This window comes from Anopheles coustani, chromosome 3, assembly GCF_943734705.1.
Source record: "Anopheles coustani chromosome 3, idAnoCousDA_361_x.2, whole genome shotgun sequence".
NCBI lineage: Eukaryota > Metazoa > Arthropoda > Insecta > Diptera > Culicidae > Anopheles > Anopheles coustani.
The window spans coordinates 5085439-5100322 of record NC_071288.1 but is presented as its reverse complement, the minus strand read 5'-3'; the positions used below and the strand labels follow the sequence as shown (position 1 = coordinate 5100322).

Sequence of the window (14884 nt, the reverse complement as noted above, 5' to 3'; positions counted from 1 at the left end):
CACAGCAGCAGCTGTAATCAGTGCTCGTGCTGGTGTGCCGGCCATCCGGAGGGTCGCGCTGCCTCCCTGCGTGGGTAAGGAATTTGTGTCATCGGAGAGGCCATCCCTGAGCGACCCGTTGTGGTCTTTTGGGGCCAAGGACCGATACAGTGCGAGATTACCTGCGCGCCCAAAAGAACGAGTGAAGGTCGTCGCCGTCGCCAACGGTGCCGTTGACGTCGTCGTCGTCGTTGTCGTCTGCTCTTTCGAACGGCGCAGCGTTGGGTGGACCATTATCTGCGGAGGAAGAAGTATTGCAGGGCAAGTGCCGCCACTGCAAGAAAAACCAAATACGACATCGCAGAGGAACGTGACTTTTTGGCCATCAATAATAACGCGCCCTCCGCCCTCGCGTCCAAGATCCGCGAGTATTCGCGCTTTGACAGTTGATGTGCGAAAGAAAAACAAACCAAAACAAAAAGTAAATAACAGCCGCAGAAGCCGCAGTTTGGTTTCCCCATCGAAACAGCTGTTGCTTCACAGGAGGAAGCTTCTGCTCGTGTGGCGCCCGGTCAATCCACTCACCGTCGTGCAGACGGGCGCTAATCGCATCAGCGTGTCGCCACGTTCCTGCTGTCTGACCGAGGGAAGAAGTGGACGGTAAACCTGTGCTACCATATTGTGTTGGAGCTCGACGGTACCGTGCCGTTTACTCGTGTCACCGTTGCTCCACACATGCCACACCGGTGTGTGGAACTACAGACTTCGCTAGACCGGAAACCAAAGGTAACAATGTCGGCAGCATCATCGTCGGTCGACGAGGAATCGAGACGGGCGGCGTGTGCGAGGGGTGACAAAAAGATGCGCGTCGTGGCACTGGTCAGCGGAGGGAAGGATAGCACGTACAACATGATGCAGGTGGCGGCCGAGGGCCACGAGGTGGTCGCCCTGGCCAATCTCCATCCGAAAGATCGGGACGAGCTGGACAGCTACATGTACCAGACGGTCGGACATCAGGGCATCGAGAAGCTGGCCCAGGCCATGGAGCTACCGCTCTACCGGCGGATGACGCGTGGCCATTCGATCAACACTAAGGGCCACTACGAGCCGACCGAGGACGACGAGGTGGAGGACCTGTACGAGCTGCTCGGTCAGGTGCAACGGGAGCAGCAGATCGAAGCCGTTGCCGTCGGCGCCATCCTCTCCGACTATCAGCGTGTGCGCGTCGAAAATGTGTAAGTTTAGGAAAAACAGATCATCCGTCGTCAATCGCAACGCTCCTCGTGATGCAATTGCGTTCGGCACACACCGAGTCATAATAAGCTGATGCTGATGAGCTTCCCTTATCTTATCGTGCCGGCGGACGACAATCAAATGCATTTCTATTGCATCTTTTGCAACCCCAACCAAGCACCGCATTGCAGTGTCTTGTGTCGTTGCGCTGTGTTTGTTTTTCTTTGATTCCCTCCCTTGATACGTTCAGTCAAGTAACGCGCGTCAACACGTGTTTTACATTGTTGTTTCGTTTGTTCCTGTTTGCTTGTTTGCTCGCACTTGTGACGTCATGCCGAGTGGTTGTCAATTAATTTTGTAACTGCATATTTTTTCTTTTCTGTTCGATCGATTTTGATTTATTTCCTACGGAGAACTCCTCAAATAAGGATAAATTTGCTTAGAGTTTTTAATTTACCATTTTTTTTTTACACTTTCCTAGACACAGTCGGCAACATTGTATATGCGACCGCACGATGGACGATAAGGTTAATTTATGAGCCATGCTTGACGAACAGCCCGGGCGGAGATTTTTGTAATCCATCCCGTGGGCATACATTTTAGCAAAGTTCTGATAGGCCAGCGTCTAATGAGGGGTTTTTTTCTTTCTACATTTTCCAGCTGCGCCCGACTGAACCTTATCTCGCTGGCCTATCTGTGGCGCCGGGACCAAACGGAGCTGCTGCAGGAGATGATCGACTGTCAGGTGCACGCGATCATCATCAAGGTGGCGGCGTTGGGCCTGATGCCCGACCGCCACCTCGGCAAGTCGCTCAAGGAGATGCAACCGCACCTGCTGCTGATGCGGGACAAGTACGGACTGAACGTGTGCGGCGAGGGTGGCGAGTACGAGACGTTTACGCTCGACTGCCCACTGTTCCGACGGCGCATCGTCGTGGACGACGTGCAGACGGTGATCAGCTCGGCCGATCCCGTCTGCCCGGTGGGCTATCTGAACTTCACTAAGCTACGGTTGGTACCGAAGGAGCATCGGGGTGAGCCGGTGGTGATTAAAAACTCGCTCGACTTCATCCACGACCTGAACGAGTCGAGCTATAGCGACCTGAGCGATCCGGACCTGAGCGAGACCGAGCTGGAGCTGATCGAGCGCAGCAGCAGCGGAATCGTGGCGGCCGTTTCGCGCGGTGCCGCCATGCGCAACTCCTTCAGCAAGGACGACCTCAGTGGGGGGCTGAGCTCGGCCGTGCTTTCGCGGAGCAACAGCATCACGAAGGAGCTGGACGCGACGACACCGACGAGTACGGCCACCAGCACGGCCACCACGACGCCGGTGCGCATCATCACCAAGGCACGCGCCAGCATACCCTCCGACAACGGTGAAGCGCTCGCGCTGCCCACCGAGCTGGCCATGTTTCAGTACGCCCGCGAAAGCCGTCCGCTGTGCAACAAACCGAGGGCAATCGTTAACTCGAAGGGTTGGATGTGGGTGGCTGGAGTGCAGGGCGTCGGTGACGATTCCCGGGAAGCGATGGCCAGTGCACTGTCGACGCTAGAAGGTGCGATTCAAAGGGCAAAGAAACGAATTACCAAGTCGTTAAACTCTTGAAACATTTCTTCCAAATAATTTTTTTTTTTCTAGAAATGGTCCAATCACGTTCATTCACGCTCAGACAAATCTGCTACATTACGCTGTACGTGCGCAATATGGCCGAGTACAGCTTCATCAATGCGATCTACTCGAAGGTGTTCAACTTTCCCAATCCTCCCACGCGGGTAAGTACGAATATGTAGTTTCTGAAAAGGTTTAAGCCAGAAGGATTTAAAATGTTTGAACGTTATCTACTACTAATTTATTTTCTTTCCCAGGTGTGTGTTGAATGTCCGTTGCCAGCGGAATGTGCCGTTGTCCTGGAAGCTGTCGCTTTTAATCCAGTTTCCAGTGGTAAGAAACAGTTTCCCAGCGGAGTAGAATTTTTGTGATACATGCGCCTAATTGTTGCTTTCATTATTACTTTCTTACGTAGCATCAGAACTAGAACACAGACGACAAACGATGCACGTACAGGGCATTTCCCACTGGGCCCCGGCTAACATCGGCACCTATAGTCAGTCGACGAAGGTACGCGGACGCAATGGCAAGGAAGGCCGTACGAAGTGTTCATTGAATAAACCACCCGTTTTCGTTGTAGGTCGGCCACATAACGTACATCTCGGGACAAATTGCGCTCGTTCCGGGTAGCATGACGATCATCGAGGGTGGTATCAAACAGCAGTGTAAGTTGACTCTACGCCATCTCAGCCGGATAGCGAAAGCAATGAACGCACAGGGCGGCCAGCTGCGGGATGTGGTGCAGGGTATCTGCTTCGTGACGCACCCGAGCTACATCTATGAGGCCCGGCGGCAGTGGGAACGACGGACGGCCAACGCCATCATCGATTACATCGTCGTGCCGGCGCTGCCTAGGGGTGCCCTGGTCGAGTGGCAGGTGTGGGCTCACTCGCATAACGACAAATTCGACTGTAAGTACCCGTTGGTTACATTGAGGCAAGGGATGTATTAAGTTATCTAAATAATTTCATTACTCTTTCGGTAGATGAAGAAACTGGCTGCGCCATCGGTGAATACTCAATCTCGATCCGGCGACGTTGGAACTATGAGAACAATTGCTCCTCGATCGTGTGCTACGTCTCGACCGGTCTCGCCACCTCCACCACCAAGCTGACCGAGCTTACGGACGACTATCTCCAGCGGCATCATCAGTTGGCGCAGCGTGTCACGCCCCACCAGATCCACGAAACGATCGCGTATGTCCTGCGCAAGTTACTCCAGGACTGTCCCGGTCTGCTCGGTCCCACCAGTACCAGTCCCACCTCCGGTTGTTCATCGTCCTCCTCGTTCTCCAGTGCTGTACCAGCGGCCGAAGTAGAAACCGAGCACCAAGTAAACCACCACCACCACCACCACCAGCAACCGCTGGCCGTTCCAACGAAACCGGCCGTCCATCTACGCGTGTTCTACCAGGTCGATGCCGTTCCGTCCGTGCAGTTTCTGATCGATGCGCTCGAGAGCTTCCTGGTGTCGCCGGCCAATGTGGCCCGCATCGCCTACACCGTTATCCCGGCCTGCCATCTGCAGAACTTCAGCACCTTCATCTCTATCTGCGGTCTGCGCCACCACGAGTAAGCTAGAGACTACTCCGCCACGCGCTTGTTTTTTAATAAGTGGTCATACAATTTCACTCTAAGGTAGCTTTTTAAGGGCATCAAAAAAAAAAAAAAGATCAAAGAAGAGAACAGTCGTGAGCAGTCGTGATAAGGGCACTAACAAAATATGGGATAAAAGCTTTCCGTTTTGCGACATAGTGTTGTAAGGGCAGACAGTACAGTTGAGCAGGTTCGACTTCCGGAGGAAAGGACTAGGAAAGACATAGGCATTATTGTAGAATCGCGAATAGTACGGAGCGTGTGAATGTGTGTTTGCGTGTGTAAGTGCGATTTAGAGTGAGCAAGAACAAACCCTGGGTGAGAGAACGCAATGCCGCTGCCACCGTGTGGGAGGGGGAGGCAGGCGAGTATGATAATCTAAGTCCGAAAAGTTCAAGTCCGTGTGTAACACGCCGAGGAAACGATAAAAAGTATGAATAATATATGAAATTGTTGATCTTACGCCATGTGAAGTTTTTGTTTTGTTTAAGAAAGAATGAAATGAATTTTAATGAAATAATTAAAAATCGATAGACGATTTTCATTCAGAAACAAACTTATGAATGGGTTTAAGTTTGCAAAAAATAAATCCGTCACGTGACGCAAACCACCAACATTCGCGCACTGCTTATTACACGTGCACCTTCGTGGTCGTTTGGTTAACATAAAAATCTTCGTTCGACCGGTCCGGTCAGTATCTGGAGGGCATCGAGTTTGCCATCGCCACTTATGTTAATCGTCTCTCCGTGACTTTGTGTGTGTTTGTGCTTCTTTCCCTTCAATCAAACGCAATCGGGGGTATCTCGCGCCATCCCCCTTATCAATGACGGGGCGCAATTAAGACTTTACAAAATAGTACGAGGAGTGAAAGAGAAACCAGCCCTGGGCAAAACAACACCCTTAAGAAGCGGCCGGGCACAAGTACGACGGGGTGCAATTGCATCGAAGGTTCTCTGGAGGGTAGGCTCGTAGTAACAGCTGACCGTTTCTAGCGAGTGGAGTTTGCAAAGCGAGCCTTGGTTCCGCTTCCCGTTATTGCACAGGTCACAGGAGCCCGGGTTTAAAGGAAACATTTCTTTGACGTTGAAGATGCCGTCGACCAAGTTCTTCCATTCTACGCGTAAAATAATCGGTGCAGGCGTTAACTACAAGTAAGTAGCTGTGTTGGTCTTTGAAGTCAAGTGTTTTGCTCAGTATGACCTCCTTCTGGTTGGATTTATGCGTAGAAAACATTGCATATTCCGTAAAAACTTTGGCAAAAGCTCTGTGAGTGATGAATTGGTTTAGAAACAATTTCGGTGTATTGTCACGGTCTAGGTTGCCTTGGAAAAATGGTTTCTTTTTAATGCCGATCATATTTTTGTTCATGATCAAATATATAATACAAATAAATATACTCTAGGACAAATGCGTTACAACATTCCGTCTAATCGTACACTTTATTATCGGGTCTTGTTTAAACTAGCATAAAATAATTGGGTTACGTAAAACTATTTTTCTCTTGACCGGTTAAAACAATGCAATGAACCATAGGACGGTATGACTTTGTTGCTTTATTTAAGGAATTTGAAAATAAGGACGATAAATCAACAGCCTCTGGATATCTTTCCTTTGGGTTTTAAAAAGTAGTTACAGTATTTGCCCTAGTTCAATAGATGAAGCTATGATCAATATTTTTTCTCTTATCACTCTTAACACATACAGATAGGTACATCTTTATAGCATTCAGTAGGGAATCCTTGCTCCCACATGCTGTGATACTTTTTGCGTAATGTTTTCGGTCGGATTTCGCTAATATTTTATCTCACTATCGAGTGCCTCGCATCAATTGTTTCTAACCTTGCTTTGGATTTGACGGTTTTGTTTTATCGTCGCTGCAGAGAAATTCTGCGCCTCACCAACGCCCCGAAACCGGACGCACCCGTCATATTCTTCAAGCCCATCTCGTCACTGCTCGATGCGGAACTATCAGCGAGTGCTTCCACATCCGTACCCACGATTCGGGTACCGCGCGTCTTTGGTGGTGTGATCAACTTTGAGGCCGAGCTGGGTGTGATTATTGGGCAACGGTGTGCCAACGTGACGCCCGACCAGGCCATGGCGTTCGTTGGTGGCTACTGTCTGGCACTGGACATGACCGGCATGGACTTTATCATCAATGCTCGCCCAAGAGGGCTACCCTGGTGTTTGGGCAAAGGGTTCGACACCTCGACTCCGGTTAGTCGATTCATCGCCGTCAAGGAACTGCCCAATCCGGACGATGTGCGCGTGTGGTGCGATGTTAACGGCGTGCGCAAACAAGATGACAGCACGAGCAATCTGATCTTCCCGATCGCTGAACTAATCGCGTACGTGTCGCGGTTTATGACCCTCGAGGAGAACGATCTGTTGCTCACGGGAACACCAGCGGGGGCGGGTCCAGTGCGCCCAGGGGACGTTATTGAATGTGGGCTCGGCGATGGTTTGGTACAGATGAGGTGCAGCGTCGTCGATGAGTAGTGTAGAGACTGAATGATGTTTGTTTGGTTGTTAAAAAATCCACAATAAATTCGTGCTTCGTTCGTAGCAGGCGGATCATATCCTTTGGGTAACGGACACCTGTCAGCCAACTGTGATGGATTATATCCACTTAGCTTCCTTTTGCTCGATGGCGGAAGAAAGAAGGCTTCTCGTTTCCCCCTCCGAGTCGTCGGCCCCATTGCCTTCGATCGTTCGACCGTCGTAGTTTGATTTTGTGACCAGTGGCGATCCGGACGGGGGAGGCGGCGCCCCAGCTTGGAGCCTTTTGCCACGGTTTGGACTGTGCTGGTTCTTTATGGCTGATGGTGACGAGCCCAAGCACGACTCCTGATACTGCAGGGGCAAGTACGGCAGATGGCAGTTGCGTTCAGCAAACGCCGGATAATACTGACGGTAGCATATGTAGGAAAGGACTAGTCCAATCAACGACCCAATAGTCACGTCCTGCCAGTGATGATGGTAGTCACAGGTTCGACTGATCGCAATCATTGTTGCTGCGAACAGAGGCAGTCCTGCCAATATTACTCGCACCGAGCGACCTCGACCACGTTCGTTCATCAGGTGCAGCTTTCCGATCAAGTACCAGGTAAGAAATCCGAGACCAACAAACGCAACTACACAGAAACAAGTAAGAACCATTAGGAACATGTCGATGTGAGGGACTAATCTTACCGTATACTTACAGGAGGAGTGTCCGGATGGGAAACTTTTCCGCCCATCCATGAGAGCCCGCATGTCTGTTCCGGTGCAACGCAGATCTTCGTTCATCACCCCATCGGGGAAGCAGCGCCAGAAAAAGTCGGGCCGTGGGCGACCGACGGCAATTTTTATCGTGTTCGTAATGACCCCGTTCAGACCGAGGCCAAGGGTGAACGCCAGCACGGCGGAACGTAGGTCGTGGCGGTCTTGCGTTCGCAGATAGTGCAGTGTGAAAAACAGCCCCGGCACACCGAGCACCACTGGCCAGAGCATGGTGAGGGGGACGTAGCTATCGGACCTTGGGTTCCGGTACAGCCATAATTCTTCCGGTTGAATTTTACGCACAAACGGTGCTTTGAACTCGAGCGCTCTAGATAAAAGAGGGTCAAAGGTCGGTCGGGGATTATCACAATTGAGAGGGATTTTGTAGCAGAGTGGCGATCCGGTTATCCTTACATGTATATACAGGTCAGTATAATCCTCACGGTTGTCTCCAGGGGTAGATTAAGCTCCAGTCCGGTGCGAAGATGTTTCTTTTGTGATGACTCAACCGAGCCTCCACAGGGATATGCTGGTTCCAGCGAATTCGTGGACGTCATTCTATTGCCCGTTGGTGCGCGAGGAAATATGTTTGACCGCCTGTTTTACCACGAAACCACTTGGAAACAGGGTATTCACGTCTTACCCGGTCGAGGGCATCGAGCACATAATGACGGGATGGTCCAACGCGGTCGAATGCTGGAAATCGTACGATCCAGCTGCAAATGCCACAACGCAGTCGACTGACAGTTGTGGAGGAAAGACAACGGGCATGTTTGCGAAAAGTGAAACGAATGTAAACATCAACGGCATGTAAATAAAGCAACCTTGCAGGTTTCCTGCATGATGATGAATCCTTTTGTTTCTCATCCAAGCAACAGATGGTAAAGGCAAACTTTAATAGGAATTCGAATGATTAAAGAAGATGTACTTAGTTGGAATGAAAATACTACGAAGTTTTGATTGATATTGCGTCAGCTAGTAGCTCAATTTTCACTATTGTGTTTATTAAGTGCCGCAAACAAGCCCAGATAGTGACCAAGGGTTACGCGGACGTTCGCTCGCTCGACGATCGACTCCAGGGAACGAGTAAATTTGTCTTTCGCACTGTTTAGCGTCGGTGGGCGGAGAATACCGAACCAAGAGGCCGGATCGATGCGGTCTTCCTCCGCATCGACCGGGTGACTTTCGAGGGTCATGTGTGGCAAGGCACCGGCGGACTCGTCCGGGGCAACTGCGACGGTGTGTAGGGCCCGGAACGGTTTGTAATCTTCGGCCGGGAGCTGAATGGCACTAACGGCATTCGGGCCTTTGGTGAAGCGCGTGTGGGCAAGGTCTATTTGACCCTCGGTCATTAGCCGATCGATATCCTGGCTCAGCTGGACGTCTCGCTCCACCAGCTCGAGCGAATTGATCAGGAGTTTGTCCATCAGTTCACATAACTCCTCCCGGTCGGTGTTTTCCATGGTGATTTTTAAGATTTCTCCACACAACAGGAATGTTTTTCCTCACAAATTCGTTGGTATTTCGATACTGTCATGTGACTTTGACAGAGCTGTTATGTTTGTGTGTTTGTCTGCCCCGAACGTCAGCGAATGCCATGTCGACCGAAAACTGTCATAAACAGTGGACAGCCTCTTGCTCAAGCTGATACGCGTGGAAAACTGTTTTCCTAATTCCGAATCAAATTTAAAGGTAATCTTCTGAATTACAACGTGTAAGAAGTCAGCTGTACCGGAAATCCGGACGCCACCATGTCAAAGGCCGAGGCCAAGGAAGCCACCATTAGGCAGCTGTACACGGAGCTCAACAAGTACTGTGGCAGCGCCGAATACGACAAGGCCCTGAAAGTGGCCAACAAGAGTAAGTTACGATCGGACACAGCCACCAGCAATACTTACCTTTTCATCCACCGTTTTTTGCAGTCATTACGTTGGATGGCTCGGAATGGAAAGCAGCCAAGTGTAAGTTGGTCTGCCTGCTACAGAACGGGAAGTTCGAGGAGGTGCTCAAGTTTCTTGACCGCGGTACATCCATCCCGGACACCACCTTCGAGAAGGCGTACAGCGAGTATCGGCTGAATCGGGCCGAGGATGCCTTCCGTACGATTCAGGCGGTGGCGGGTTCACCTGGCGCATCGGTGGAGCAGTGGGCCGCTCTGGCACCGAATCTAAAGGAACTGCTGGCGCAGGTCCTGTACCGCCTCGAGCGCTACGATGAGTGTTTCGAGCTGTATCGCAGCATTATTAAAAACACTCACGACGACTACGACGATGAGCGGAGGACGAACATGAGCGCGGTGGCAGCGAATCGGTGCATCGTGGCGGGAGCTAACGGCGACCAGACGCAGCTACCCGAGAACTCGTACGAGCTTGCGTACAATGCCGGCTGTGCATTGGCTGGCCGCCAGCAGTACGGCGAGGCGGAGCGAAAGCTGCGCACGAGCGAGAAGATGTGCCGGGAGGCGCTGGAGGAGGACGGTGCGACTGAGGAGGACATTATCGATGAGATCACGATCATTAAGGTGCAGCTGGCCTACTGCCTGCAGATGCAGGGGCGCGTGAAGGAAGCGTCGGCACTGTATGCGGACGCACTGCGCCATAAGACGAATGATGCCGCGTTGACGGCGGTGGTAAGCAACAATCTGGTGGTGATCAACCGGGACCAGAACGTGTTCGACTCGCGGAAGAAGATGAAGGTAGCCACCTCGGAGCAGGCGGAACAGAAGCTAACCTCGTGCCAGCGCAAGACGATCGCCTTCAACAATTGCCTGCTGGCGTACTTTGCCAGTCCGGCCGAGTGTGGTCTGCTGGCGACCAGGCTGGCGGTGGCTCATCCGGAGCTGGAGTTTCAATCGCTGCTGATCCGTGTGGCCCAGCTGGCTCGGGACAAGAAGTATCGGGAGGCGATCGAGTTGCTGGAGGCGTACGCGCAAAAGTTGCCACGCGAGCGCACGGTTGAGTTGTTGCAGGTACGCTTCGCCATCGTTCAGCTGCAGCTAGTGGCCGGTAACCGTAAGGCGGCCATCGAGACGCTCGAGGCGCTCGGTGATGCACGCTATCGGCCGGGAGTCGTATCGGCCCTGGTAACGCTGCACCTCGGGCTGGACAACAAGCAGGCCGCCTCGGAGATTCTCAAGAGTGCGGTCGATTGGTACAAGCGGCAGAAGGGCGGTATCAGCGACGCGGATCTGAGCGACATGTGGCGCCAGGCTGCCAGCTTCCACCTGCGGGGTGGCGAGCCTGCGACGGCTGCCAAGAGCCTCGAGGAGTTGCTCCGGACGCACCCGAACGATATGAAGCTACTTGCCCAGCTCGTCATCGCGTACGCCCAGTTCGACCCGGCCAAGGCGCAACAGGCCAGCAAGCGACTGCCGGCTCTGGAGACGCTCACGACCGTGTCGGAGATCGATGCACTCGAGGCAACCAACTGGATGATGATCGCGAAGGCCGTAAAGCGCAAGCAACCACTGCCAGGTGGCGGTGCTTCAGGCGGTGGTGCACGTGGTACGGGTGCGGATCAGTCACCGGGTGCCGGAACGCCTGCCGAGCAGCGCAGGCAGAAGCGCAAGAAGCGTAAGGGCAAGCTGCCGAAGAACTACGATGCCAGCGCTCAGCCGGATCCGGAACGGTGGCTTCCACGCTACGAACGTACCGGCTACCGGAAGAAGCGCGACCGTCGTGTGAAGGAGGTCATCAAGGGCAGCCAGGGAACCGCCTCCGGGCAGGCTGACCAATAGTAAGTCTAAAAGCGTCGTCACGATTTTCGCATCGCAGAAACTAACTTTCTTTCTTCTCTACAGCGACATGAGCAAGGTGTACAACCAGGCGAAACAGTCCCCGGCCACGCCGGGTGCTGGAGGCTCGGCGCAGCACGAGCAGACGGCTGCAGCTGCCGCTGCCACCCGCCAGTTGCCACGTAAGAATCAGCACAAGAAAAAAAAGGGCAAACACTAAAACATTTCCAATAAAGTGTGCATTGCATATAACGTCAATCAATTAAACCTTGTAATGCGCTGGTTCAAAAACACATCAAATATACACCGAAGAACAGCTTTGGCGAAGGATATTGTAGTTATAAATGTGTAATGATGTGGAGCCAATCATTTTGTCCGTACATCTTCTGCATTTTGTGTAAATGATACGCGTTTTTATTCAAATTAAATAATAATAGATAAAAATTCTAATATCTTCTTTTAATGCATGTTCAAATATGACGCTCTGCAGACTGTTGGGTTATCTTTGTGTTAAGGCACTTCAATCATTACTCACCGACGTTGAGGCGTTTGTTCTGATTTTGAAAGAAAAGCTACACAATTGGATGGAAGCTAACCAAAGGTAGTTGCTACAGGTGGGAATCAGCTCAAGCACAATTCTATTCTTTCCACTATAGAACATGACATGATGTGTACCTTCCGTCTTGCCAGTATCGTCGCCGTCGTCTTCGTTAAGGAGCACCTTGGCCTCGCCGTTCTTCAGCAGATAACGTACGGTGCTGTTAAATTGCTCTCGACCTGCCTTGTGACGCAGGGCCGGCAACAGGTGAAGCCAGCAGGCAGCCCGTTCCCGCGAACCGAAGTAGAGATCTTCCGTATTCGTGTACTTTTCACCATATTTAATGAACTTCACCGCCAGACGTCCAATCTCTATCAGTTGCTTTTCCATATCCGCTTCAGTCTGAAGCGAATGCGAGACTTGCAGGCTCATGGTTTGATCCATTTTGAGCGCGGCCGCATCGCACTGAAGTTGACAAAAGCATGCCATTATGGCGGCCCAATCATGTGCACCACTGCTTTTCTCCTTGGCCAGTACGCTCCAGGCGAACAGCACACTGTAGTACACCGTTCCGACGGTGGGTGATTCGTGGTTCAGCGCGTAATCAAGCGCTTCGGCCAGCGTCAGCGGCGGCTTTTGGGCCTGCGAACGAGTGAACATTTTCTCCAGCAGCGAAAGTGTTTCGAGATGTTGACTTTTGTGTGGAAGAGTGAACGTATTTATCCAGGCCCTTTTGGCGCGCCCAAGGAGGACAAGCTTTTGAGCGGTCGTTTGTTGGTCTTCGATACGTTTGCAAAGCTGCACAAATTGAGCATTAAAAAACACCTCATCTTTCGTTCTAATATGATCCCAGTCGTGCGCGTCAAGCGACAGTAGGTGGTTGTACACGATGCGGGAGCCGTCGAAAACGATCGGTTTGTTTGCAGTCCTTTGGGCCATATCAAGTAAGAAGCGTAAGGCGCGTGAATAGCAATAGCTATTATCAGTGTGTCCGTTAATTAACCAATGGAAAAATATTGTATCGCCATCCGGCCCGAGTCTAGTAGAGCGGATCGTGTTCAACTGCTTCGTTTCCTCCTTCTTGAGCTCAACAAGTGCTTTCAGTAGCTCTAGCCGGTTGTGGCTCGGCGCATTCCACCAAGCCAGCAGTGTACCGAACGTGAGTAGATGTCCTTTGCCAATGGTGATGTACTCACCCAATTCGCAGGGCACATTGTTGAGCTTTCCAACCAATATCATAAGGGTAATCAACCCATCAATGATCTCCTGCGTAAAGACTCCATTTTTCAGTGAGCATATCTTCTTGATCGGATCAAAGTAGCTTCCCACGTAGTTCAGAAGTTTTCGAATTGCAGTTATCTGGAGCTTAAACAGAGTTTCAAATTTAAACTCGTATCCGAACAGCCGGAGCGTGATAAACTGGTCGTCTACGCTAAACTTCACATCCTTTAGCGAAGGAAAGTAGTTAACCGCTAAATCCAGCAATTGAGGAAACCAATTAGGAAGCTTGCTCCTAATGGTGTCACGTGCCAAGTTGGTGCAATAAGTGAGGAAAAATCGTTCTACTCCGTGCTTTTGCATTCCTATAAACAGTGCGGCCGCATTCGCCGCTGTAATTATTTCGCGGAACGCAAAGCAAAGGTTTGTCGCGACTGCCACCCATTCCTTGGCATCCAGTTGCTGCCAGCCGTTCACGCAACTGATGATTGAGTATACGGTGTTTGCGGTGGAAGTGACCTTAGCCGTTACTGTTTGGATGATATAAATTGTAATTAAATTGAAATCCTAGTAACCATGCAGTGTGTTTATTACCTACCCTTCATGAAGGCTTCCGCTTGTTCAAGCAGCAGCAGCTTCTCCGGCGACAGGGCGTTCCGCAGGCGGGTTACCTTACTGGCCGCCGTCAAACCGACGCTCGAAAAAGCTACCAGGTTTACCACCAGGGCAGCACTGCGACCGAAAACCACCGTCCCTCGCTCATGTTTGCACCCGTCCACCAGGTCCGCAATGGAAAACCCGAGCAAGGGTACGTTAGCCAGCACAGCTAGCGGCATGGCTACCACTGGAGCGATCGGTGCCAACAGCAGCCCCGACGCAGCGGCACCACCCACGGCTGCGATTGTTTTCAATGTCTCAATTTTTCGCTTTTCGATAGTGCAACTGGACACGAGCAGTTCGTGACACTCGTTAAACTGTATCACTCCATCGGTTGGAAACCACAGCTGGCACGGGGGCATTCTGTTCGACTCCAGGAACTTGGGAAAGTCATCGTAAAGCCGCAGGTTGAAGTCCAGGTACGAGACAGATCGTGTTTTCGGCTTACGAACACGCAACAGTGGCACGAGGGAAAGACCTTCCGCTTCACGGACAAGCACCAGTGGAATAATCATAAACTCGAAAGACGGCATACGCTCGACGATGGGAAGCAGCGCTTTGCGGGCTTTTTCATCCAGCAGATCCTTGCTTTCGAACTTGGCCAAATCATCCAGGTTCTTATCTACATAACCCATCACAAATCCGAGTATGTTTATCACTTGCATTTGCGATTCTGCAACAACGAACTTGTCCGCCTGTTCGCTTTGCGTTTCCGGTTCGGTATTAACGTTCCGGTAGATGAACTCCATCATCAGTTTGGTGATATGTTTTTGAGCCATGTTTCCCACACAGTAGTTTGGTACACTTTTAGCCTAAATTTGTTACTTGCTCCTTGCTAAGACTCTGCAGCGCTTATGCACCAATGCAACTTCGGTAGCAGAGTGTGTGATCGATAAGTGTACAATGCCAGGGGTTGGCACAATTTTTTTTATTGCGTGCCAGGTTAAAAAGAAAGCAGAAAATGTCCCCAGTTTCGGGGTACTTTTAGTGCAGGATTTTTTAATTTAAACTACAATTTCAAAAAGCACAACACTGCGACATCGCGTTCACTTTTGTTCTTG

At 51.2% G+C, this 14884-nt stretch overlaps 6 protein-coding genes across 6 annotated transcripts; 3 read left to right on the top strand and 3 right to left on the bottom strand.

The window, feature by feature from the left end:
* The first annotated feature begins 712 nt into the window (after positions 1-712).
* LOC131270820 (uncharacterized) lies at positions 713-4542 on the top strand. The gene is made up of 7 exons (XM_058272484.1): positions 713-1214; positions 1873-2768; positions 2852-2985; positions 3079-3154; positions 3237-3331; positions 3402-3732; positions 3807-4542. The coding sequence occupies exons 1-7, from the start codon at positions 715-717 to the stop codon at positions 4394-4396; spliced, it is 2622 nt and encodes an 873-aa protein (XP_058128467.1). The 5' UTR covers positions 713-714; the 3' UTR covers positions 4397-4542.
* A 963-nt stretch (positions 4543-5505) lies between these two features.
* On the top strand, positions 5506-6915 carry LOC131261202 (uncharacterized). Its single transcript, XM_058263169.1, has 2 exons — positions 5506-5567; positions 6297-6915. Exons 1-2 carry the CDS (start codon positions 5506-5508, stop codon positions 6913-6915), a joined length of 681 nt encoding a protein of 226 aa, XP_058119152.1.
* A 56-nt stretch (positions 6916-6971) lies between these two features.
* On the bottom strand, positions 6972-8524 carry LOC131261201 (phospholipid phosphatase 4). Its single transcript, XM_058263168.1, has 3 exons — positions 8092-8524; positions 7620-8005; positions 6972-7550 (listed from the first exon to the last, which is right to left on the bottom strand). Exons 1-3 carry the CDS (start codon positions 8232-8234, stop codon positions 7036-7038), a joined length of 1044 nt encoding a protein of 347 aa, XP_058119151.1. The 5' UTR covers positions 8235-8524; the 3' UTR covers positions 6972-7035.
* Positions 8525-8643: 119 nt separating this feature from the next.
* LOC131258787 (uncharacterized) lies at positions 8644-9190 on the bottom strand. Its single transcript, XM_058260166.1, has one exon. It carries the CDS (start codon positions 9138-9140, stop codon positions 8661-8663), a length of 480 nt encoding a protein of 159 aa, XP_058116149.1. The 5' UTR covers positions 9141-9190; the 3' UTR covers positions 8644-8660.
* Positions 9191-9300: 110 nt separating this feature from the next.
* LOC131259469 (signal recognition particle subunit SRP72) lies at positions 9301-11854 on the top strand. Its single transcript, XM_058260969.1, has 3 exons — positions 9301-9537; positions 9600-11412; positions 11477-11854. Exons 1-3 carry the CDS (start codon positions 9429-9431, stop codon positions 11628-11630), a joined length of 2076 nt encoding a protein of 691 aa, XP_058116952.1. The 5' UTR covers positions 9301-9428; the 3' UTR covers positions 11631-11854.
* On the bottom strand, positions 11761-14688 carry LOC131259467 (uncharacterized). The gene is made up of 2 exons (XM_058260966.1): positions 13765-14688; positions 11761-13696 (listed from the first exon to the last, which is right to left on the bottom strand). Exons 1-2 carry the CDS (start codon positions 14600-14602, stop codon positions 11931-11933), a joined length of 2604 nt encoding a protein of 867 aa, XP_058116949.1. The 5' UTR covers positions 14603-14688; the 3' UTR covers positions 11761-11930.
* Positions 14689-14884: the final 196 nt, after the last annotated feature.

Coding starts and splice junctions, on each gene's coding strand:
- LOC131259469 (XM_058260969.1), top strand. CDS start 9,429: ATGTCAAAGGCCGAGGCCAAGGAAGCCACCATTAGGCAGCTGTACACG. Junction 9,538..9,599: donor CCTGAAAGTGGCCAACAAGA/GTAAGTTACGAT, acceptor CGTTTTTTGCAG/TCATTACGTTGGATGGCTCG. Junction 11,413..11,476: donor TCCGGGCAGGCTGACCAATA/GTAAGTCTAAAA, acceptor TCTTCTCTACAG/CGACATGAGCAAGGTGTACA.
- LOC131270820 (XM_058272484.1), top strand. CDS start 715: ATGCCACACCGGTGTGTGGAACTACAGACTTCGCTAGACCGGAAACCA. Junction 1,215..1,872: donor CGTGTGCGCGTCGAAAATGT/GTAAGTTTAGGA, acceptor TACATTTTCCAG/CTGCGCCCGACTGAACCTTA. Junction 2,986..3,078: donor TTCCCAATCCTCCCACGCGG/GTAAGTACGAAT, acceptor TTTCTTTCCCAG/GTGTGTGTTGAATGTCCGTT.
- LOC131259467 (XM_058260966.1), bottom strand. CDS start 14,602: ATGGCTCAAAAACATATCACCAAACTGATGATGGAGTTCATCTACCGG. Junction 13,697..13,764: donor AGCGGAAGCCTTCATGAAGG/GTAGGTAATAAA, acceptor TCATCCAAACAG/TAACGGCTAAGGTCACTTCC.
- LOC131261201 (XM_058263168.1), bottom strand. CDS start 8,234: ATGACGTCCACGAATTCGCTGGAACCAGCATATCCCTGTGGAGGCTCG. Junction 8,006..8,091: donor ATACTGACCTGTATATACAT/GTAAGGATAACC, acceptor TCTTTTATCTAG/AGCGCTCGAGTTCAAAGCAC. Junction 7,551..7,619: donor CCCATCCGGACACTCCTCCT/GTAAGTATACGG, acceptor GTTTCTGTGTAG/TTGCGTTTGTTGGTCTCGGA.
- LOC131258787 (XM_058260166.1), bottom strand. CDS start 9,140: ATGGAAAACACCGACCGGGAGGAGTTATGTGAACTGATGGACAAACTC.
- LOC131261202 (XM_058263169.1), top strand. CDS start 5,506: ATGCCGTCGACCAAGTTCTTCCATTCTACGCGTAAAATAATCGGTGCA. Junction 5,568..6,296: donor GGTGCAGGCGTTAACTACAA/GTAAGTAGCTGT, acceptor TCGTCGCTGCAG/AGAAATTCTGCGCCTCACCA.